We start from the raw sequence: 24,484 nt of genomic DNA on the forward strand, positions 1-24,484 counted from the left end.
GTATAAATCTGCAGCATACTAGTAGTCACATAATAAATTGCAGTGTGAACATAGCGACTGGGCATTAAAAGTTCCACAGAGCACTTTGATCTACTGTTGTTTGAAACATCAATGGGTCAAAAAGCACTATGGAACTTTTAGTGCGTGGTAGCAGTGTCCAAATGGCCAGGAGGAGGAGGAGGAGGGTGCCTCTCTAGCACCCCTAAGAGCCTGGATGGATTAACACCAGCTTCTCAGGGAGCTTCCTGTTTCCTGCTGCTTCCCTGAACCCACTTGAGGAGAACAGGCAGTCAACTGAAGTAGTAGGACCCAGTTGGGCCCTTAAGATGTTGATATCTTCCTCATTCAGGCCCTGCTACCAGCCTGCTTATTTGTCCCCTTCAATTGAGTGTTGAGAGCCACTATAGCTGGCACAGAACAGCAGTCATGAGTGAAAGAAGAAAACACCCCTCTGGGGCAGCATTCAAAAAAACAAAGAAAGCAAAGAAAGCTTTACTATCTAAGCAGGAAGGAGCTCTCCTGAGATACATAGACATAAATGTTCATGGTGAGCCTTCCGGCCCCAGTGAAGATGTGAATGGTGAGGAGATGCCTGATCTTCCAGTTAGTCAGAGTGCAGGTGACCTGGCAGCTACTGCAACATCCATATCTCCATCTCAAATGGATGCAACCATGCACATTCCTGAAGAAAAGTATAGATCAGAGAAGAGTGTGGTAGAGGCACAAGAAACAGCTGCTGCTGAGTTTAGTTCCTTAAGTCTAGACGATGCAGAACTGTGGACCCACTTGTGCAGTAGCCTGAGGGACCTCCTTGTACTGCATGGGCCACTTCATGTTCCCCAAAGACAATTAAAATAGACACATTACTGGCGTGAAATCCCCAATGGTGACAAAGTAGAGAGGTCATGCCTTATGTACTCAAAAACCCAGAATCCTGCATACTGTTTCTGTTGCAAACTCTTCCAGTCTAATGTTCCAGCCAAATTGGGTTCTACAGGAACAAAGGACTGGAAAAATCTGGCTAGAAATCTGGCATGGCATGAGAAGGTAGCAAATCACCAGAGAGCATTCCATAGGTGGAAAGAGCTTGAGATGAGACTAAGGTCAAAGGCCACCATAGATGATCAGCATCAAGAGAAAATTGCATCAGAGTCTCTTTACTGGCAAAATTATCTGAAAAGGCTCATTGCCATTGTGAGAATGCTTGCTACCCAAAACCTAGCATGGTGTGTCACTTCAGATCAGCTGTATGTACCAAACAATGGAAACTTCCTTAAAATTGTGGAGCTGATGGCTGAGTTTAATGCTGTACTCCAGGAGCATCTAAGAAGAGTCACCACCCAAGCAATGTACACACACTACTACCTTGGAAAAACAATTCAAAATGAGATCATACAGTTACTGGCAACAAAAGCCAAGCAGAAGATTGTGGCAGATCTGAAGTCAGCAAGATATTACTCTGTTATTCTGGACTGCACACCTGACATCAGCCGTATAGAACAAATTACTTTAATGGTGCATTTTGTAACAACAACAGAACCTAGTGAAAATGTCCCTGCAATGGTGACTGTCAGAGAGCATTTTCTAGAATTTATTGACATTGATGATACTACAGGAACTGGTATGACAAATGTGCTTCTTAAAAAGCTGGAAGATACGGGAATTGTGATAGCTGACATGAGAGGTCAGGGCTACGATAATGGTGCCAACATGAGAGGAAAGAACAGAGGACTGAAGACACAGATCCAAGAGTTAAACCCTCGAGGTTTTTTGGTCCCATGCAGTTCTCATTCATTGAACTTGGTGGTCAGTGATGCAGCATCAGCTTCTAGTGAGGCTGCTGAATTTTTTGATGTAATTCAAAGCATCTATGTATTTTTCTCTGCATCAACTCATCGATAGCAAATTTTGAAGCAACTTCTGGGAACATCCTCTCTGACACTGAAACCACTGAGTGCCACACGATGGGAAAGTCAAGTGGAGATGATAAAGCCTTTCAAACACCAAATTGGGAAGATAGACGATGCCATAGTTGCTATTATGGAGGGTAATGCTATGACAGAAACTGTTCGTGGGAGAATAGTGGCAGAGGGAAATGGAATCACCAGAAACATATCTAACTTCAAATTTCTGTGTGGCTTAGTGTTGAGGCATGACACACTGTTGGAAATAAATGTTGTAAGCAAGAGACTCCAAGGTGTTGACCTTGATATATCTGGAGCAATGTAACAACTGGGCAAAGCAAAGTCATACCTACAGTCTTACCGGTCAGATGAGGGATTTCAAAACGTTCTGAAGAGTGCACAGAAGTTGGCAGAGGATCTTCACACTGAAGCTATTTTCCCACCCATTCAAGAATACAAGAGTCACCGAAGGAGAAGACATGTTGATTATGAGGCACAGGACAATCCCAGTCCCAAACAACAATTCAAAGTTGAATTATTTAACCAGGTGCTTGAGAGGAGTAGAACAGGAAGAAGGTAGAACTGAGACCTTTCAAAGTTTTGGCCCAAGCGAGGGTGCCTGGGGGCATCATTTGAGCTCCCTGCCTCAGGTGCCAAAATGTTGTGGGCCGGCTGACCCTGGGAGCCTCAAACAAACAGTCAGTGGATTCATGCTTTAAAATCAAACTTCATCTATGAACCTCCTTTTCATGTGACATAACTACAAACTCAATTTAAAAGAAGACAGTCTAAAGATAGTGACATAGAATAGCTAGCTAGCCAGTAGTATTTGTTTGTGTCAAATTCACAGTGACTTTGAACCCATTTTCTCTTACAGTCTCTTAAAATCTTGTTGGCATGATAGTAAGCAGATACTATCCTGCTCCCTATGAAATCAATGACAGGGTTTTCGCTGACCTCAAGGGAAACATGATAAGGCCCACTGACAACTTAGAAGCACATGTGTCAACAGTAAGCACTGCATTGTATTTTATAGACTACACGGATTTGCTGAAATTACACAGGAAACTTTCCCACAATCTATTCAGCACTAAATTATCAAAGAATTAGGAACAAAGCAACTCATTAGGATTAGATTTAATGTAAAAATATATTAGCAATCAGATATAAAATACATTTGTTTTACTCACACAAATGGAAGATCTAAAACATTATGTCTTGTGTAATTTTATATATGTAATACTGAGAAATTATCCCTCCCCAGGAGTGATAATATTCTTTTTCACTTTTAGAGCACTTTTCATTCAAGGACACCAAAGCACTTGATATATATTAATTCATTTACCTTCACAACACTCTTCTGAGGAAGACTCTTTCTGACTCTTCAGGGGCTGCCCTACTGAAACTATGAGCCAAATGTATGTTAAAACTTCATAACTGTTTTCTACTGTCTTTATAACTTTAGTAGAATAACTAGATCAGATACTTATCTGAAATAATGTACATGTTAGCAATGCTACTTCATTCCTTTCATTTTACATATTTTTGATGTATTTTGTTGTAGTGCATCAGGATGCCAGTACATAACCTTTATTTCCATATTTACTAACTTCATTGGGGTCCATTTCCCCGATAAACCAGAACTGGAAATGGACTTAGGGAAAGGCATTCCCTAAAAAAGGCGGGAAACAGGACTGGTGTCTGGTACAGTGAGGAGACAATCTCCTCTTCTCCACCTCCTCAACCCTCACATGAGAAGAGAGTGCTGGAGTCCAAGCAATGGGCTAGGGACCAGCTGTTGAGTGGGGAGGGGCTGACATCAGTCCTGCCCCAGGTGAAAATTATTAAGGAAGGAATCATGACCTGCACTGTATGAGTTATTGCAGGATAGTTCCCAGATGAGTTAAGTTAATAAAATTGTTGGGGCCTAATTAAATCACATCCTTGGCATCTTCTTTTTCCTCATGTGTGGCAGACAACATAGCTTGTTCCTGACTTATTGGGACTGGCTCTAGGAGATAAGAAAGGACTTTAGTCTCTATACAACAGCCTTGTTATGGAGACTTACAACAAGACAATTAGTTTTGTATTGCATATACCTGTCTGCTTTGAGCTGGACTGAAATAGCCAATTTTTTTTAATGCAGGCACTAAATCATTGATAATATCAATCTACTGAATCAGTTTTACTATTTTTTAAATCTTCATGTTTTATTTACTACTCTGCAAAAAACTCAGGTTATATTAATGTTCACTGAGAGTGGTGAACTGAAGGCAAGACAATTGATTAGAACCAAGGACTTCTTTCTAGCTGATCACAAGGAATATGGAGATAAATAGCTCATAAGATTTTTTTCCCCCTGAAACTTCTTCATTACATCACAGATCTGATCTGCAAGTGTTTTATACAACCCCAGTAATAATTCCTGACCGGTGAAGAAATTAAATGACTCCACACTGATAAATGTAACGTGCTAATTTACATTTAAAGCCTTACCTCTAATATCAGCTTTCTTCCTGCACTGTACGTCTTTAAATGGGTAGTGTTTTTTGCTGGTAAAACCAATTTTCCTCTTCTCCAGTGAACTGAAGCTATAGGATTAGATAGTACTTCACAACTTATATTGATAGGATTGCCTTCCCAAGAATAATACAAGGTTTGATTTGACACAAATGTTGGAGCATCTGCAAAAAAAGAGAGTATGAAACAAATATGTAATCTGCCTCTGTTTCCATAAAAAATGCAACACATTTTTATTCAGGTATATACTATTGAGGTTATCATAGAAATCTGAATTTAGAAATGTGTCATTTCATAATGTGGACTGCTCCAATGTCAATTCTCATCTATGAGTTTCTCACGTAGTCATCTTGGATAGTTCTCTCAAACCATCCCATCAATGTGCAGTGGCAGTCAAAAAAGCTAACAGAATTTTAGGAACCAATAGGAAAGAAATAGATAATAAGATAGAAAATATCATAATGCCATTATATAAATCTATTGTATGCCCAGACCTTGAGTACTGTTGAATACTGTGTGCAGTTGTCCAGCTATACCAAAAGAAGGACAGGAGACACTTGATATGGATTTAATCAGGCTGCAACTTTATTATTAGATGTCTGGGACTACCTGAGAGAAAAAAGTGTACAGTGAACGTAAACCCTGTTTGTTTTGTAATTAACTGGGAATGTGGCTTCCACCAGCTCCCCCTCTTTTTCCATCCAGGTCCCACCAGCAAATCCATTGTTGGGACCTTACCATCCACACCCCCTCGTAGGAGGGGTAAGGTGGGCTACAAGAGAGGGGGTTTGGCTCCATGCCGTTCCAACCATAGGAGCCCAACCCCCCCCCCCCACCGTTCTGTTAATTTAACCAACGCCACCTTTTTTAAGTCCTTTACCAGGCCATTCGTCTGGTCACTGGATGCCTTCCCAATGGAGAACCTGCACTGGACATCCGCCGCACACTTACCAAGTAAGTTGTGACATACAGCCTACCACACCTTTTATGCTCAGCATAATAGGTCCTCCCTAACACCCGCTGTGGGGAAGGTGAAAAAAACCTACTCCACCAAAGCCAATATGGTGGTGAGGGAAAAAATTCCTTCCCGACCTCTCAAAAAGGAGTGACTACCACAATGCCCACAACAGGTTCAAACCCACCTGATAATCATGCCTTAAGGGGAGGGAGGGTGGGTGCTGCCTTGCCTGCTGCATGGAGAAAGAGGTTTCCAATGCCAGAGCTTGCACCTTTAAAGCCTTCCACTCTTACATTCCAAGGGGATGAGTCAGTGCTGCAAAGCAGACCAACACCACCTATTTGCAGCAGTTTCTGAACTCTGTTCTCTTCCCCTTTGCCCCATGCTTGCCATAAAGCACTACTGTCTTCCTCCAGCAAGCCTGGACAATGGCCCCCCGCTTTTGGTGCAGGGCAGTCATTCTTGTTGTCCCATCTATATATCTATATCAAATCTATACCTATCTATCTATTGATAGATTAGATTCATATGAACTGGAAAAGTTGAAGAGAACGGCAAAAAAAAAAAAAAGATCAGAGGGATGGAGCAGCTTCCATATGAGGAGAGATTAAAGGACTGGTACTATTCATTTTAGAAAAGAGACAACTAAGAGGGGATGTCATAGATGTCTATAAAATCATGAATGCTGTGGCAAAAGTGAATACGGAAGTCTTATTTACTTATTCCCAGAACGTAAGAATCAGGGATCACCCAATGAAATTAATAGGCAGTGGGGTTAAAACAAACATAAGTAAGCAGTTCTCCACACAATGCACAGTCAACCTGTGGAACTCATTGCTAGGGGATGTTGTGAAGACCAAAATATCAGTGGCTTCAAAAAAGCATTAGGTAAATTCTTGGAGGATAGGTCTAACTGCTATTAGTGAAGATGCATCCCCATGCTCTAGGTGTCCCTAAACCGCTGACTGCCAGAAACTGGGACTGGACAACAGGGCATAGATCACTGGATAAATTGCCTTGTTCTGTTCATTCCCACTGAAGTATCTGGTACTGGCCACTGTTGGAACACAGGACCTTTGGTCTCACCCAGTATGACCATTCTTATGTTCATGATGGATTCTGGATCTCTTATTTTGGAAAAATTCTCTTCTGGTAATACTGTATTAGATGAGGCCCTAGTTAATCTCTTTCAGAGTATTTTATTTGTTACTGCTCTAAATAACTCTATACCATATCATTTGAATCCTTCTGAGCTCTGACTTGACAAAGTGCACATAACTACTTTGCTGCTAGCTTGTTGGAAGGAAGATATCTACATAGTTAACTTAGAGAAAAAAATTAATAAAATTGGTTGCAGCTTTATTATGGCCAAAAAACGATGAACAATTAATGGCCAGTAACAAGAAGCCTATGAAAGCTAAATCTTAGAAATGCAATGGAGGGCCTGTCCTAGTCTCCAGGCATATAATCTGAAAGAAACTAAAGCCACACCTAGTATAATAAAGTGCACCAGGGATCAACTGCCCAAAAGTTTATGTATATTATGAAAGCAACCTAGTTGTTGTACTGAGAGCATAAGCCCTCATCTCACATGGCAAAACTTTCACCAATCTCTTGTGGTCAAATTTTTGGAATCCCTCTCTTACCTGTGGTCTAAAGTGGCTGACAAAGGGTACATTATGACACAAAGAGGAAAATCCAAAGCATCACAAGAAAGCATCTGTAAAACCTGAGGTTAGAGACAGTGACATGTATTACCCACTATCCACTCTATCCTGAATCCTGATGATTAGTATCCTTGTACTTAGTTAGGATGAATTTAATCCTAGTCCTTTAAGAAAACTTTAAGGGAAGGGGCAGGACAAAAGAAGGCTGCACCGCTGTTGCATACATGCCTTTAAAATTGCCAGGCTAAGCAGGTGGCCAGCTGGGGAGTGTGCAAGCCTACCTAGTTGCCATGCTGACCACCAATAGGGAATTGGCAGATTGTGATATGACCACTACAATCCTGTCTTCTCCCAGTTAGGCCATGTCTACACTTGGAGCTGGGGGTGTGATTCCCAGCTCCTGAAGACATACTTGTTCTCGCTCTCAAAGAGCTAATGCCCGAGAAACAGTATTGTAGCTACAGTAGCATGGGTATCGGTGAGTGATGGCATGGACTCGCCACCTCTGATTAAATATGTACAGGGTCCTTGTACGCACTGTGTTTGTTCTTACACTGCTGTTTGCCACCACCTATGCAGTGATCCAATGACTGGAAGTTGAAGTTAGACAAATTCAGACTGGAAATTAGGGGTACAATTTTAAAAGAAAGTAACCATTGTAACAGTTTATCAAGGGTTGTGGTGGCTTCCCCATCACTAACAATTTTTAAATCAAGACTGGATGTTTTTCTGAAAGACATGCTCTAGGAATTATTGTTGGGATGTTCTAGGTTATGGATAAAGACATAGTAAATAAGCACAATGGAGTCTTCTGGACTTGGAATCTATGTTGCTGTGGCTACATTACTATTTGTAGCGTGCTAGTTGATGAGAGATAGAGTGAGTATGTTTACACGAGCTGCTTCAATCACACCTCTTTCTCCAAGTATTGATGTAATCTCAGTGTTCCTCAGAGTAAAACAGGCATCCAATGGCCCCCTAGCTGAATTAAAGGAAGATGATGCATCCCTAGTCCATCTCCTGCTTCTGTAAATAATCCCTATTAATCTGAAGAGGTTGGATGAATTTTAATCTCATTGTTGCTAGTAAATTTTTTAATCACACTCTTGTTATATTTTAGGGGTATTAAAGAAAAATTCAGTGTGTTAATCAAAGTCAAAATTAAAATTTTTTAGTCTTTTTCATTTTGGAAGAAAAAAGAACATATGTCCACTGAGAACATATCCTAGAAGCTGATCACATAGTAGTGCCATCTTTGGAATCTGAATGTCTGAAATTTGGCTTTCTTCATATATGTAAATGGTTGTTAGCCGTCTTATAGCCTAGTGGGCAATCTTACCTCTATTATATTCTGCTTTCCATTATATTCTGTTTTATTATATTCAGCAGTAATACAAGGAACCTACAGGCTTGTATCCTGTAAGACATTGGCTTCAGCAGTTAGCATGAGGCTTGTGGCCTATGAACTTTGGCATAGATTAATTTAGGTAACTCATAAATTTGGGGGAACTGGAACTACAGTGTAGGGGGATTTTCTTCCATAATGACATAACCTGAGAACATTAACTGACACCAGCTTCTAGAGGTTTTGGATGGAACATCTGACTGCAAGAGTGCCATGACAACAAATTGACATATATGATAACGGGGTGAAATCGTAAATACACTAACCTATAGAAGGAGGACACCTTAACATTGATAAGGGGAGAAAATACAAATAAGGAAGGGGGGAAGAAACTCCTATTAAATATGCATTAGACATGGTAAGTCAGCATAACATATTATAAAAGTGGCATGCCAGGGGAGCGGGGAGAGAAATGTAGCCCTTGGGAGGGCCCAGAATGATGGCTACTGGTGAAGATGAGGAAGATGATGGTGATGAGGAAGATAATGGCTAACGTTTCAGGTTGTTCTGCAAGGGATGGTGTGAGTATGGATGTTCAGATGTACTTTCTGTGTTATCTCTATCTCTATCTCTATCTACCTTACTGAGTTAGAGTGTGTGTGACTTTGCTAAATGTATGAATAAATTAATTATTTGTAAATATAAAGGAGTTCCTATAGTGTGAGTGTTGCAGTTGTGCAAATCAGGGTTCCTAACTATACAATAATTTTTAATAATACTGGGCCTGATCTTGGGACAAAAACCTGTCAACCCTCAAAGTGATAACAGGGATTTTTTATTCTTAATCTACAGATCAGGCTACAGCCTCTAAAACTAACTGAATGAAAGAAGATGGTCTTGTGTTTACAACTGAACTGAGATCTATGAGCACTGGGTTCAGTGCCTGTCTCTGTCAAAGACTTCATATGTGACCTTCAGCAAGTTACTCACTTTCTCAGTTCCTGGAGTGTAAAACAGGACAATTAATATTCCTCTCCCCCATCCTTTTTCTGTTTAGATTTAGATTTCTATTTAGATTGTAAGATCTTTGGCGCAGGGATAGCCTTTTCCTATGTATATGTACAGCACCTAGCACAATAGGGCTCTAATCTTGACTGAGGTCTCTAAACACTACAGTAATCCAATAAGTAATATTTGAAGATCCAATAGTACACTGTCCCCCTACTGAAAAAGCAGAGATGGTATATCCACATATCTTCAGCATGTGTACTTGAAGTCTCCTCCACAAGAGGGTAGCTTAGCTAAATGTGGGTAAAATTAAATTGAAATCAACACTAAAATGTATTACACTATTAGAAAATGGTGGATCTGGAGGGAAAACTGTAAGTCCGTGAAAAGACTAAAATAATCAGTTTATATTTAAGGGGAGTGTTAGGAGCTATGAGACCAGAACAAATGCTGACGTCTAGCCTTAGGAATGGTTTAAGTATGTGTTTTTTGAAATGCAAATATACAAATTCCTTCCATATTTGCCTTTGTGAAAGAACATCATCTTCTGGTGTAATTCTGCTACTGTTACAGGTGTATATACTGGCCTTGACTGACATCACTGGGAGTTCTGAACGCAGTAGTCAAGGATGATTTATTACTGAGAGAAAGCAAAGCTTTTCAGAAGTATTCAGCTTTTTCCTTTTCCAAAGGGCAGCAGCTGGATCTAATTTAATAAGGAGTGAAAATATGTGTTCTCATGGCCATACTTGAGTTTTGTGGTAGAAGCAGGAGCTCATCTTACTCTTCCAAAGGTTATAATACTGAGTAATTTAATCACACCTCGGTTCATGCAATACTTAAATACTTAAGTCAGAGCTATGGTACTTATATGTAATATCTAAAGGGCAGATTTTGGCCTGAAAGTACTTTTACATGAAGGATGAAATAGCAGAGGAGTTGCAGAATTTGATATTTCATATTAACAGAGCTTTGTGAATGGGAAAGCTTGCCATAGCATCTGCCTGCATTATGATTAGATGACTTCAGCACTCTTACAGCACTAAACCTAAGTACTATGGCGACTGCTGGTATGATGGGTTGATTAGGGAGAATGGTCAGGAGGGTAACTGAAAAACTGGCACTCCCCCAGCAGGCAATTTTTGCATACCCCGAATTATATGTAAGAGTGACACTGCATACTAGAGCCAAGAAAGTATGTGTGCACCATGTCACACCACAGCAATATGTGCCACAAAATGCAGCAATCCCATCATGCATTTTAGATATGCAATTTCTAATCCATAGCACATAATTTCTCAAAATTACTTGATATTCCTGAACTAGTGGACATTAGGGTGGATGCAGAAGGTGGCAAGTTGTTCTGTCTGGTCAGCAGTAACTTTTCCACCTCAAGGTCCGATTTTTGATAGTGATATAATCCAGGCTGGTTGTGTGCTGTTTCTAACTCACTTTTGATCAAATCACATCCCCTGTATCAAGGGAAGTTTTATAAGGCAAATGAGGAGGTTGTGAATTTCTGTAGGTACACACATCTTGGAGAACAGAAGACTACCAGAGGAGACATCTATCAACCTCTTAAAAACAAAGACAAATCCAAGTTTCTGAGACCTACATTATTTATTCAATTATGTTTTTAAAAATGGACTGAATCTTATGTTCAGGGCACATACACTCATGCTTAGGCTGTTATGGGAATAGGGTGCCATAGAGAATAGTAGAAGGAAATTACAAATAGGACCAAATGTCCCTCAAACAAAGTTGCTTCTGAAATCAACAGTTCAAAAACACTTGGCATTCTAAACTAAAAAAAAAGGTCTCTCAGTTTTCCCAACCTCCCAGAAGCCCTGAAAAAAGGTCAACAGATCTGGGCTTTGGCAAAGCGATGTGGGAATCAAATTCCAAAGTCCATGGCCCTTCATGGTAAATTCCATGCTTTAAGACCCTTCATGAGCTCCTTCATTCTTACCAACCGGGAGGGATTGTTTGCAAATCTGAACTCATTGAAGATGGGTGAGGGTCCAGATGACTGAAGAAGGGCAAACATAGTACCTGTCTTTAAAACTGGGAACAAAGAGGACCTAAGGAATTCTAGACCAATCAGCTTAACTTCACTGGAAAGATTCCTGAACAAATTATTACAATCTATTTGCAAGCACCTAAAGGATAACAGCATTATAAGGAATAACCAGCATTGATTTGTCAAGAACAAACCACACTAATTTCCTTCCTTGACAGGGTTACTGGCCTAGTGGGTAGAGGGGAAGCAATATATGTGATATAACTTGATTATACTAAGGCTTTTGACACAATCCCACATGGCATTCTCCCAAAGAAACTAGGGAAATGTGGTCTAGGAGAAATTACTATAAGGTAAGTGGCACAACCGGTTAAAAGATGATACTCAGAGAGTAATTATTAATGATTTACTGTCAAACTGGGAGGATGTATTTAGTGGTGTCTCACAGGAATCAGTCCTGGGTCCGATACTATTCAACATTTTCATTAATGGATTCGATAATAGAGTGGTGAGTATGCATATTCAATTTACAGATGATACCAAGCTGGGTGGGGTTTCTAGCACTTTGGAGAACAGAATTGGAATTCAAAATGACCATAACAAATTGGAGAACTGGTCTCAGTTCAATAAGATGAAATTCAATAAAGATAACTGCACACTACTGCACCTTGGAAGAAAAAAATCAAATGTACAACTACAAATGGGAATAATTGGCTAAGTGGTATCAGTGAAGAAAAGGATCTGGAAGTTATAATGGATCACAAATTGATGATGAGTCAACAATGGGATGCAGTTGTAAAAAAGGCTAATATCGTTCTGTGATGTATTAACAGGAGTGTCATATGTAAGACATGGGAAGTAACTATCACTCTCTACTCAGTATTGGTAAGTTCTAAACTGGAGTAGTGTGTCCATTTCTGGGGGTCCTACTTTAGGAAAGATATGGACAAACTGGACAGAGTCCAGAGGAGAGCAACAAAAATGATTAAAAGTTTAGAAAATCTGACCTATGAGGAAAAGTTAACAAAACTGGGCATGTTTAGTGTTGAAAAAAGATAACTGAGGGAGGACCTAACAACATATTTGAAGACTGTTAAGGGCTGCTATAATGACGACTGTGATCAGTTGTTCTCTATGGAGCTAGGACAAGAACTAATGGGCTTAAACTGAAGCAAGGGAGATTTAGGTTAGATATTAGGAAAAACTTTCTAGCTATGAGGGTAGTTAAGCTCTGGAACAGGTTTCCAAGGGAGGTTGTGGAATCCCCATTATTGAAAGATTTTAACAATAGGTTAGACAACACATGTCAGGGATGGTCTCAGTTTACTAGGTCCTGCCTTGACACAGGAGATTGAACTTAACTCCTCAAGATCTCTTCTAGCCCTACATTTCTGTGACTCTATGATTTAACTAGGGTATGGAATCATGAGAAAAGAGAAGTGATCTCTGAGATAAGCAGGACCCAACCACTTAAGATCTTAAAAGACTATAACCAATACAATAAATTGCATCAGGAAGTGAATAAAAATCTAGTGCAGATTGTAGAGCAGAAGGTATACTATGCATTTTCTTCAGGAAATGCTCCTCAAATGGGCTCCCATATTCTGCAGAAGCTGAAGTTTCCCAGTGATGTTAAGCAACCCATCCCAAAGGAAAGGGCATTACAGCAGGAGAGGGTGTCAAGGCTGAATCCCCACTCTGTCACTCTGAGTGCAGGAAGTGGGGGCCCGCAAGGATTTTAAAAATTAATACTTGCCACTCCAGGCTTGTATTAAACCCCCAAGGATACAGCTTTTCTCTGACTGTGGCTTGGTAAACGCTGCCACCATCCAAATGCAAAAAAACAAAACCAAAAACCAAAAACCTTGGACTCAGGAAGGAACACTTGGGAATTCCTCCTGTGAGGTACCCTCAAGAGCTTTCACACCCACTCCAGGGAAGAGCTGAGAAAGAAAACAAAGGAAATTAGCTGTTGCCCACAACTAATCAAACAGCATATTCACAAACCAAAAATCCAATCCTGTTCTTAAAAAAGGTAAATCTTATTAAAAAGAAAAAGAAAGAAAATACATCTTAGGCTTTTTGCTAGATCTTAAAAGAAACAATTACAAAAACTAAGCACCCAAAATATCTTTCTTGGGTTTCAGCTTAAAGGTTACAAGCAAACAAAAGCATCTGGGATTAGCACAGAGGAGAACCACAAGCCAAAATAAGAAATAAACCTGATAGTGTCTAACTAAACATTCCCTATCCAAATTATTTCTTCTAGGTATGGAAGATACTTTTCATACCTGGTTCAAACCTTACACAGCTTTTCTGCTTATAGCATTGCTGCTCTGTGTCCCTGCAGCCCAGAGAATAACAGACAAAGGGAAAGTTTTTTTCCCAATTTTAAAAAGTTCTACCTTCCCATTTGCTCTTTTGGTCAGGTGCCCACTCCTTTTCGTTTACCTGTGGGCTTGTTAACCCTTTACAGCAAGAAGAGAACAGACCAAGAGGAATTTTACAGCTAACTGTATCGCTGGGTGTCCATCAAAGGGAGCTACTCCCCTCCCCCTCTTCATGTATCACAGAGGGCATTACAGCAATCCTGTCTCAAGGTGAAATGGCAGTGACCACTGTGGCAAAATCCACATTCAGAACAAAATAATGTTGACACCCGAGTCAAGCACAGATTCATCTAAGTGGGACTAGATGTCACATGGAGAATATAACCCCCATAAGTTGCTTTTTTACAACAAAATTAAGGATCATATTATAATGGAAAAAGTCCTGGTGTATGTATGTGTGCTTTTGTATGGCCTGTATTGCCGTTAATTGCTTATTGTATTGTATTATGTCCTGATGAAGGTTCAGTAGTTAGCATCTGCCTCACAAAAATACACACAGTTTCTTACAGAAACATTGTATGTGTTTCAGAAAAATAGAAATCATTAAAATAGAAGCATATTTTTGAAATTACTGAGGCTGGAGCATATAAACTATAAACTTCTGCAAAATCAAATCTTGTAAAAACAACAGTATTCTAGAAAACTGAGGAATAAGTTAAATGCCCCAAAATTCTGGTGACAAAGAAGAATACAAATCAATTGAATAATAAAGCATATCCAAGTAGAAATGAATGGAAAGGCCTTCTCATAAGTAAATATCTCCTTAAGCAAACACAGAAATGATTAGAAAAGTTCAACTAATTGCTACATTTTCTTTGTTGAATATTTTACCTAAATCCATTATGCAGAATTTACAGAGGATTTGAAATATACTAGTATTTAGAATACCTATTGTCTTGTCATACATAAAGAACAGTTCACATATATTAGACAGTTAAAATCTTTGGAATACAATTATGCACTTCTTATACACGTATAGCATGGATGCATTACAAACCAGAGATTAAGCGGATGTGCAACATAGGTTTCATTTGTGCCTGCCAGAAAATAGATCCAGGACTGACCTTAAATACATCCCACCTTTTTCTGCAAGATATGCTTCCCTAGACAGACAGTGAGCTGCTTGCAAAGCAAAGCAAAGCAAGCACTGTCAGTAGAAAAGTAAAAATTGGACTTCTGTACTTTAAAATACAGATGATCCAGAACCTAAATTCCAGATCTGAATACACTGAACTTTGGTTAAGTTTAGATCAGGGGCCAAGCTTAATGGCTGGTCCATAACACTGTCACAGACTGAACTCCAAAACCTAAATGCAATCCCCAAGGACTCTGGGGAATGTTGGAAACAGATTACCTTTCAACTTTGTGGATCTCTACTGAAAAGAGAGCTGTAGAAAAGCTACTATTGATAGTTACTACAGTTGGACTAAAAAAAAATATAAATCTGAATGGTAAAATGAGGAGGAGTATCTTTGGGAGGCAATTCAACATATAGTGAACAAGAATACACAGCACAACATAATAAAGGCATGTAATTAAGCTAAAGTCACTGATTATACTAGGATCCTTTAATAAGACTATTTCAATTTTACAGTGACATTTAAGAAGTTCAGAATAGGGTGAAAAGTAAATTCATACTGTTCTTGTTCTTTTTAAATAGGAAAAAAAAATAGTCTTAAGTCAGCATTGCAACTAGGAGAAGTTGATCTGCATAAATTATGTAGAGCAGGAAAGCCTTGGCTCAAATCTGTCTCCATACATTTGATTATCCCTATTAGGCTTAATGCCTCAGAAATAGCAAGGGGAGCACAGACTAATACATCACTTGTCACATCCAGAAGGTAATTCAATTAATGATTTCATAGATCCAACCCTAGTGTATGTTCAGAGTCATATGCAGAATTGGATATGACAAATTACCTGATTCAGCATGTGTGCTGAGGGACCTATAACAGCCAAGTGGTACACTGAATCACATTTTTGCTTGTTAATAGAAGACCAGAGGTTTTCAAACTTTTGACTATTTTTTTCCCAAGGAAAAAATATTCAGGACAGCAGGATGACACTACAGATATAGTGGACCAGATTTAGCCTAGGTTGATGCTGGCTTTATGCCCAGGCAGCTATCCTGTGGAGTGGTAGAATTGGATTGCATTAACTATCCTCCTGATGACTGGAGGATAGATAATGTGACACCAACTTTTAAAAGAGGCACCACAAATGATCCTGGTCATTATGGATCAGTGAGCCAAACTTCAGAACCAGGCAAATTGGTTGAAACTACAGTAAAGAACAGAACTATCAGACACAGAGATGAACATGATTTGTTGGGGGAAGAGTCAACACAGTTTTTGTAAAGGCAAACCATGCCTCACCAATCTATCAAAATTCTTTGAGGGGGTCAACAAGTGTTGGGACAAGGGTGATTCAGTGGATATAGTATACCTGGACATTCAGAAAACTTTTAACATGGTAACTCAACAAAGGCTCCTAAGCAAAAAAAAAAAAAGCAGTCATGGGATAAGAGAAAAGATTCCCTCATGGATCAGTAACTGGTTAAAAGACAGGAAAGAAGGATAGGAATAAATGGTCAGTTTTCACAATGGAAAGAGGTAAATAGTGATGTCCCCCCCAGGCATCTCTACTAGGATCCATACTGTTCAGCATATTCATAAGTGATGTGGAAAAAGGGGTAAACAGTGAGGTGGCAAAATTTGCAGATGACACAAAATTACTCAAGAAAGTTAAGTCCACAGCAGACTGCGAAGAGCTACAAAGGAATCTCACAAAACTGGGTAACTGGGCAACAAAATGACAGATGAAATTCAGTGTTGATAAATGCAAAGTAACGCACATTGTGAAATATAATCCCAACCATACATCCCATATGTTGGCACCCAAATTAGCTGCTACCATTAAAGAAAGAGATCTTGGAGTCATTGTGGGTAGTTCTCTGAAATCACCCGCTCAATGTGCAGCTGCAGACAAAAAAGCGAACAGAATGTTAGGAACAATTAGGAAAGGGATAGATAATAAGATAATACATATCATAACGCCCCTACATAAATCCATTGTTACACCCACACCTTTAATACTGTGTACAGTTCTGGTTGCCCCATCTAAAAAGTGTATATTAGATTTGGAAAAGATAGAGAGAAGAGCACCAAAAATGATTAAGTCTATGGAATACCTTCCATATGTGGAGAGATTAAAAAGAGTGGGCCTGTTCAGCTCAGAAAAGAGACAACTAAGGGGGGATATGATAGAGGTTTATAAAATCATGACTGGTGTGGATAAAGTGAATAAGGAAGTCTTATTTACTCCTTCACATCACACAAGAACCAGGGGTCACACAATGAAATTAATAGGCAGTAGGTTTAAAACAAACAAAATCAAGTATTTCTTCACACAACACGCAATCAACCTGTGGAACTCATGGCCAGAAGATGCTGTGAAGGCCAAAATATAACTGGGTTTAAAAAAGAATTAGATAAGTTAATGGAGGACAGGTCCATCAATGGGTATTAATCAAGATGGTCAGGGATGCGACCCCCATTCTCTGGGCGTCCCTAGTTTCTGACTACCAGAAGCTGGGAGTGGACAACACAGGATGTTTCGTTCAATAATTGCCCAGTTCTGTTCATTTCCTTTGAAGCACCTGGCATTGGCCACTGTCGGAAGACAGGACAGTGGGCTAGATGGACCATTGGTCTGACCCAGTAAGGCCACTCTTATGGTTATAGAGCTCCTGGTCCTCCATAGTTACTAGAGAAGACTAGGATGTGTTGCACTGGGGATCACTAGAACTTGGAGAAGCAGAGGGAGTTCACAGACTTTTTCCTACAGACCTTTAAGAGGTCTGCAGCCAGGGAAGGCACCTACCCTGCAGTACTTCTAAACAGTTGCCTCCTATAACAACTCCTTTGCTCCTTCCTAAAAAATGAGAATTGCACAATATGGGAAGGCTACATGCCACATGAAATAACAGCCTCTATGTTCTCTATTTTTGTTCCCCTTCATACCTATTTTGTAAGGTGCAATATTTTGGGATCAACTGCTTTTTCTATAAATGTAAGTGGAAAAGCCACTGGTTGACAAACTGGCCACCATCTTCCCTTCATCGTGAAATAGCATCAGTGATATCTGGATGACAGAGGTAAGACTGTGTAGTCTGAAAGAGTCCTTTCAACCAGAAAGCAATCAGAGCACTCACACAGAAACAGTGTTGCCAGCTCTTGTGGATTTTATCTCCAGTCTAAAGATATTGCTGTGGTTTTGTTTTTGTTTTTTCCTGAAAGCTAAATATAATAAATAAATAAAATAATATAATAAATAAATATAAAACAAAACAAAACAAAAAACAATTTGGCTTGCAACTGTACATTCTGAATAATGTAGTTTGTTTTTTCTTTCAGATCATAGTATAAGGTAGGTGTCCAGTCATTCCAAGGTGTGTCTTTTGAAAAATGAAGGAGGGGTTGGAGAGGAGAGAGAAATTACAAAGAACTCAAACATATTCAAAAGTAACAACTCTAAAGGTTATGTGCTGAATGTTCCACTTAAACATTCTGCATACTGCTATTGCTCAAAGGTTCATTCTCTAGGTCACAAAGTCCTCACAAGCCCTCATCCAGTGAGATGCCACAGCTGGAATCCTGATGGTGATGTCACACATACCATTGAACCATACTAGATTTTCAAGCCTGCCTATAGTATTAAGATACAGAAAATTCTACTTTTTTCTGCATATAATTCTGTAATGTTTCTCTTTGTTTTATTTTCAACAATAATGGGGAGCTGCGTGCCAATCAGTGGGCCATGTGTCATATGTAGATTATTTGGACAGCCACAATTCAGTTGTTATGCTGGGCACAAATATGGTATGCAGAGAATGTAGCTATCATTGAGAACTGGCACATCCTCCAGCCTCCTTTGGCAGGGCGCCTTAGACTGGTGATGAAGCATCAGGAGCTTATGGCCTAGAAAAGTATTTTAGTTTATATGTTTTAGATGGTTGAGGAAGCCTTTAAAGAGTACAGGGAGGAGTCAAAACTGAATGAAGATGAATGATTTCTCTCTTTACATGTTTAGAGAATCTTCTAAGAGGCATGTGAGAGGAACTAGTGTCAAATATCACAATTTTGCCCTCACTTACAAGGAGTCTCACTCCTAGTAATCCAGGGCTTTCTCGTGGTTCTCCAGCAGGCCATGGCCATACTGAGTGAGAGCCGTCCCACAGCAACAGGAGACAATTCTCATTTGGACCACCATGTGCTTCCGTTCAGTGGAATGACCTGATAGTAACTAACTCTCTCTTGCAGTTGACTCAGTGCTCCTGATGATCTGTCTTGATCAGACCATGAGGTAGGGAATCTGACAAAGAAGATCTGATGCAGATACTTGTACTGCTTGTGGTAGTGAAATCAGAGCACAATATGTCCCAGGCTTCTTTTAACCCTGTTTTCCAGGTGTATGATTGTGTATATAATACTATACATTCACGTGTGTCACCATGGTTTGTTTTTTTGTTTTCTTATTTGTCTTCTCTCCATGAATCAAATTGCCCAAGATAGCTGTCTTGATACTTTCGTAAAATATTTGAAATGTGTAAAATTGTGAATATGATGTGAAATAGTGGAAAATGTACAGTGACATCACTGAAAAAAAATTATTATTTTTGCTTAGCTCCAAATACGGTCACACAACCACATGAGGTAGCTAAGTACCATGTTCTGGCAACCCATAATATCATCTTAGAGAAAAATCTAAGAATTATGCATAAAAGAGTCAGATACCATGGTGAAAAGTGTGGTCTTAAAATTTGAACAGAACAAAGTATTTTAAATTGATATTTGTAACCGTGGTATTTTCTGAAATGCAAAGGAAGACATATGTGATGGGGAAATAGCTTTTCCTTTTTTGAAAGATTGTTTTACTGGATATGTTTATTACTTTACTAGCTGTTCTTTTACTACAGGAAATTTAATATTTCCTAGAAGATGATACTTTAAAGTAGGTTAAATGAGTTAACTTCTACCTTCAGCTACACCAAGGCAACCTCAATAAAGGAACTGAGTTTGCACATACATAATAGAAAATAGAATTTGCTCCAATATTATTTAGCATTAGTTTGTCACAGTGAGCATATTTGGGTCTGTGAGGGGAAACCTATCCGAATTAAATGCAATTTATTTTCTGATATTGAGGTTATATCTAATGTTTTAGTTTAGGATTTCTAGCTAGTTTAAACTTAAATGTAAACCTAAACTTAAGCCTTAAATTTAAACCTGACACTTCTCAGTATCTCCAAAATGCTGATTCATCTCAGATGCTAAAATGTGTCAGGCTGAAGTTTAAACTAGCTACTAATATTATATATATGTGCAGTTCCATGTAATCCTGAAATCCACAAACCTCTATTTATTATACAGGATATTTCGGTTATTACTTATAATGACTTTTAGTGTGTACATTAATTTGATATTGACTTTGGGTAATAAGTATAATTTAATAGGACACACTTTCAAATGTCTCAAAGTTTATTCTGGAACATTTTAAAATCTGAATGGTATCTAAAAAGCTGCTAGAATACAAAACTCCTGCTATTTAGTAGAATATAAATCCAAATGAGTTGATCTAAGATTTATTCTTCATAAATTCAAAGAGAACTCAGTCACATGTATTAATTTCTGACTCTTATGAAAAAGATTGTATTGCAATATTTAAAAGTATCACTCTGGTCAGCTGCATTACTTTGAATATCATGAAAGGTAAGCATCACACACACACAGTTATAGTGACAAAGGAAATGAGCTGCAACACTCTTATTACATTTTTGAAAAAAGTATTAGATTATAATTATACCTTTGCACTTCATATTTAAATTTTTCTATTTAAAGAGCAGCATCTCTTTAAATAGCCACCAACCAGCAGTTGGTTTTAGCCAATTAGATGTAACATGAATCCATTTAATAGAACAACTTGCAAACTACTGTAAGGAAACAGGTTTTTTTGCTTAGAGAATACTGAATTTAAAAATAGTCTACTACCAGGCAGCACTGTTGAGGCAAACACACAAACAAGTAAATTTCATCTGGATGGAAACAGAATAGCAAGTGTTCTTCTTGTAAAAAGAAAAAAAAGTCACCATGTTATTAAAAGTACACTTTAAAATTACATTATGCTTGCGAGAAAAAGCGAACAAAATCCATAACTAAAGTTTACATTTTAACCTTGTGCTTATATTTCAAGTATTGGCTTAGAACATTCACATGAGCTAGGACAGTGGTTACCAAACTTTGGGCTGTGGCAGTGGACTGCGACTCAGTCCCGGGTGATCTGCTGGTGCAACTGCATTCTCCAGTCAAGCTCTTAGTAAACCTTTAACTCCATGTGACTCATGTAATCTTGTTCAGTTTTATACAAAACTGTGTTTTTCCTTGTTTGGACACCACATTTTGCTCTCAACATTTTTTTAAAGTGTAGTTTTTCTAAAACTATTTGGTTTCAAAGATCTTGAGGCATTTCTATGAGTGCATATTGCTAGGGATTTCTAACATTAGAATTGTTTCCATTACAAAGAAAAGGAAACACATACATTGTTTATTTACAGTTTATATACAATTTATATGTATGTAAAATTAAAATTAACAATTTCCTTAATAAGTGTTAATAGTGGGCCACAGTGCCTGATGCAGCTGCACAGGTGGGCCTCAAGGAAAAAAAAAGGAATCCCTGAGCTAGGGAAGAGATAGCCCATTTTACAGATGGGGAAATAGAAGAATGGAGAGGTTGAGCCACTTACTTCCCCAAGATCACACAAGGAGTCTGTGGCAGAATCAAGAACACATATCTCGACACTCAGACCCCGCCTTAACCACAAGACCATCCTTCCTCTCTGCTTAGGAGTCTTGGAGTAGTGTTTTTATAGATCCTTTGTAATGTGCCTGATCCTTTCGTCATGCACCTAAAACTTTTAATTCCCTTTAGGTCTTGTTTGCTCCTATAGCTGTGCATAATGTTCACGGTTAAAGTAAAAGTTGCAAGTTTTAATAGATTTCCTGGGTTTTGTTTTCATGTTAAAACCTCAACATTTCTTTAGTGTAGTTTACATTAAACAATTACGACCATAATTTGACAAGGAGCTGTGTAACCAAAGTCAATTTTATTTTAACAGTACCTGGTTTGGTGGGGTGCTTTGAAAATATTTTAAAATGTTTTGATACTTGTGTCCTCTTGGGTGCAGCTGATATCATTTAAATGTCTCCCATGCCATATCTCTGGGTTTAACATCCTATTCTCTAGTCCTGCATGGTTTATACCATTAAGACTAAACTGTGATTAATCCTGACCTTTTCCTTTCTTTTTAATTAAGAAGCTTATTTTATCAACCTCACCCTAAATCCTAACCTAATCAATGTAATCTCTAATCATAGGATACATATTTACCCTTCCTCTTCCCCACAGCCCATCCTAGAATCTTAAATCCCTTGTTCACAAGTGGCTTAGGCTCACAGGGCCAAATTTGTAAAGGCATTTAGGTGCCTAAAGATACAGATAGGAGCCCTATGGGATTTTCAAAACTGCTTAGGTGCTTAATTCCCTTTAATTTCAATCCTACTAGACTCCTATCTGCATATTTCAATTCAATGCCTGAATACCTTTAAAGATCTATCCTAATGGGCCTTTTTCAATAGAAGTTAGGCTCCTTAGTTCCTAAGGCACTTTTGAAAATGGACTTAGACTCCTCTGTCACTTAGGTTCTTTTAAAAATTGTATGGCTTGTCAGCATGGGCATGTTCGCTATTTTGTCTTCGTTCAGGTTGTTAACAGTCCTTCTTCACTTCACTTCATTGCCATGTCAGTGAAGTGACATAGTAGTGTTAAGACTTTGCAAGATTATCATATGACGTATAAGATTAGAATTATTCATGAACGAAAAGAAAGAGGAACACAAGTGAGCCTAGCACATAGTAAATCCTAGAATTCTAGGTAACAGTGTGTCAGTATATAGAAGTTTGGGAGGAATCTGGAATATAATTGATGCGATGCATAACCATCATTAACATATAAGGGGATAGAGCCAGCCTATCATAACTTTGCTTGGAGACTAACTACTAACAAGAAATTCTTGTATCAGCTTCTATGAAAAGAAAGCGAATTGGAACAATACATTTCTACTCTCATTAGTAATATATAACAGTACAAACATAACTTAAATGGAATATCAATTGGAATCAAACATGCTAGGTCATTTGTTCTTATTACATTAAACCCTGAATGTCTGGGTTTATCTGCACTGCTTTTCAATCAGTTCTCTAGGCTGGACCTCATTTGTAGTTCAACTTCCCTTTAAGTAATGCAATACCTTTGAAAAGCTTTAAAGTTAAATGGCATTGAGCCAATTAATTTGCATAAACTGCAACACAGTACAGTTCACTAACATAAAAGAAAGTGAAAAGGTCCAAGACAATAATCTGCTCAGCATCTTAAATTCAGTGCTCTTACATTAATGAAGTTGACTTCAGCTTGCAGACAAAAACAATGACTCTATTGCCAATAAGAAGAAAAGAATATGTTAATGACAGAATCATCATAGGCACTGTATAGGATTCTTTACAGATACATTTTGTAGTGTGTTGTAATACCATTTCTTTGTTTATTCTGTAGCACTGAACGCAATATCAGCAAGATGAGAGACAAACTATGCAATGATGATGTTTAATATAATTTGGAAGAAAAGCAGCAGTAGCATAATGCTTTAATGACTATTTCTTTTTTTTTTCTCTCCACAAAGTAATATTTTGCTATGAAAGCACATATGTCTGGAAATCACTTGTTCAAATCTCATTACTGCATGAAATATGTACCACATTGCATTCAGCACCTTGGTATTAAAGTTTATGGTGCTAGGTAAAACAAAACAAAACAAAGAACAAAAACTTAGAATATCAGGGTTGGAAGAGACCTCAAGATATCATCTAGTCCAACCCACTGCTCAAAGCAGGATCAGTCCTAATTTTTGCCCCAGATCCCTAAATAGCCCCCTCAAGGATTAAACTCATAACCCTGGGTTTAGGAGACCAATGCTCAACCAACTGAGCTATCCCTCCCCCAAAACTTCAGTTGTGCAAAGGAAGTCCTCATTGTTTGGACATGCCAGCACATCATACATCTGTAATCTCCCTTATCCATGCTGTCAGTGCATCATTTTGATTTCAGTGAGGACAGAGGAAGCTTCAGAGGCATGAACAGACTATTAAAAAGGGTCATTTGGGGTTGACCAAATTCTATGCTGGCTTGATCACTATACAAACCACCCCACTGATGACAACCCAGTACAAATGTTAATTATTCTGCTGAACAGTTTGTAACAATCATTTCAAGAAATCAGTGTGAACCATTACTAGAGCGAGGAAGATTTCCATCTTTTGGTCAGGATTCTGTTATTTTTTTAGGATTTCTTTACTTTTCTAGTCTTCATTTTTTCAGAACAAACATGGGTGGCAGGTGAACACCCACCATTGGGAAGGCTAGCCTGCCTCCCACCTTTTCTGCCCTCTTCTCCCACCCGCTGGAGCCTTGAGTGTCTCCCCACGGCTGAAGAAGCCCTGGCCCCCCAAAGCTCCAGACGAAGCTCCACCAACACCCACCCGCTGGCCCCAGCACCACC

General features: G+C 38.8%; 1 protein-coding gene across 4 annotated transcripts in view; it reads right to left on the reverse strand.

Moving 5' to 3' along the window:
• NCAM2 (neural cell adhesion molecule 2) overlaps window positions 1-24,484 on the reverse strand; it is a 557,227-nt gene that overhangs the window by 142,623 nt on the left and 390,120 nt on the right. For all 4 annotated transcript variants that reach the window (XR_012161242.1, XM_073363287.1, XM_073363298.1 and 1 more), the window contains exon 10: window positions 4,401-4,588. Coding sequence is in view for 3 of the 4 variants with exons in the window: in XM_073363287.1 (XP_073219388.1) it covers window positions 4,401-4,588 (188 nt within the window). In the remaining variant the exon portion in view is untranslated. The remainder of the gene's footprint in view (window positions 1-4,400; window positions 4,589-24,484) is intronic.

This window comes from Lepidochelys kempii, chromosome 1 (assembly GCF_965140265.1).
Source record: "Lepidochelys kempii isolate rLepKem1 chromosome 1, rLepKem1.hap2, whole genome shotgun sequence".
NCBI classification, from domain to species: Eukaryota; Metazoa; Chordata; order Testudines; family Cheloniidae; genus Lepidochelys; species Lepidochelys kempii.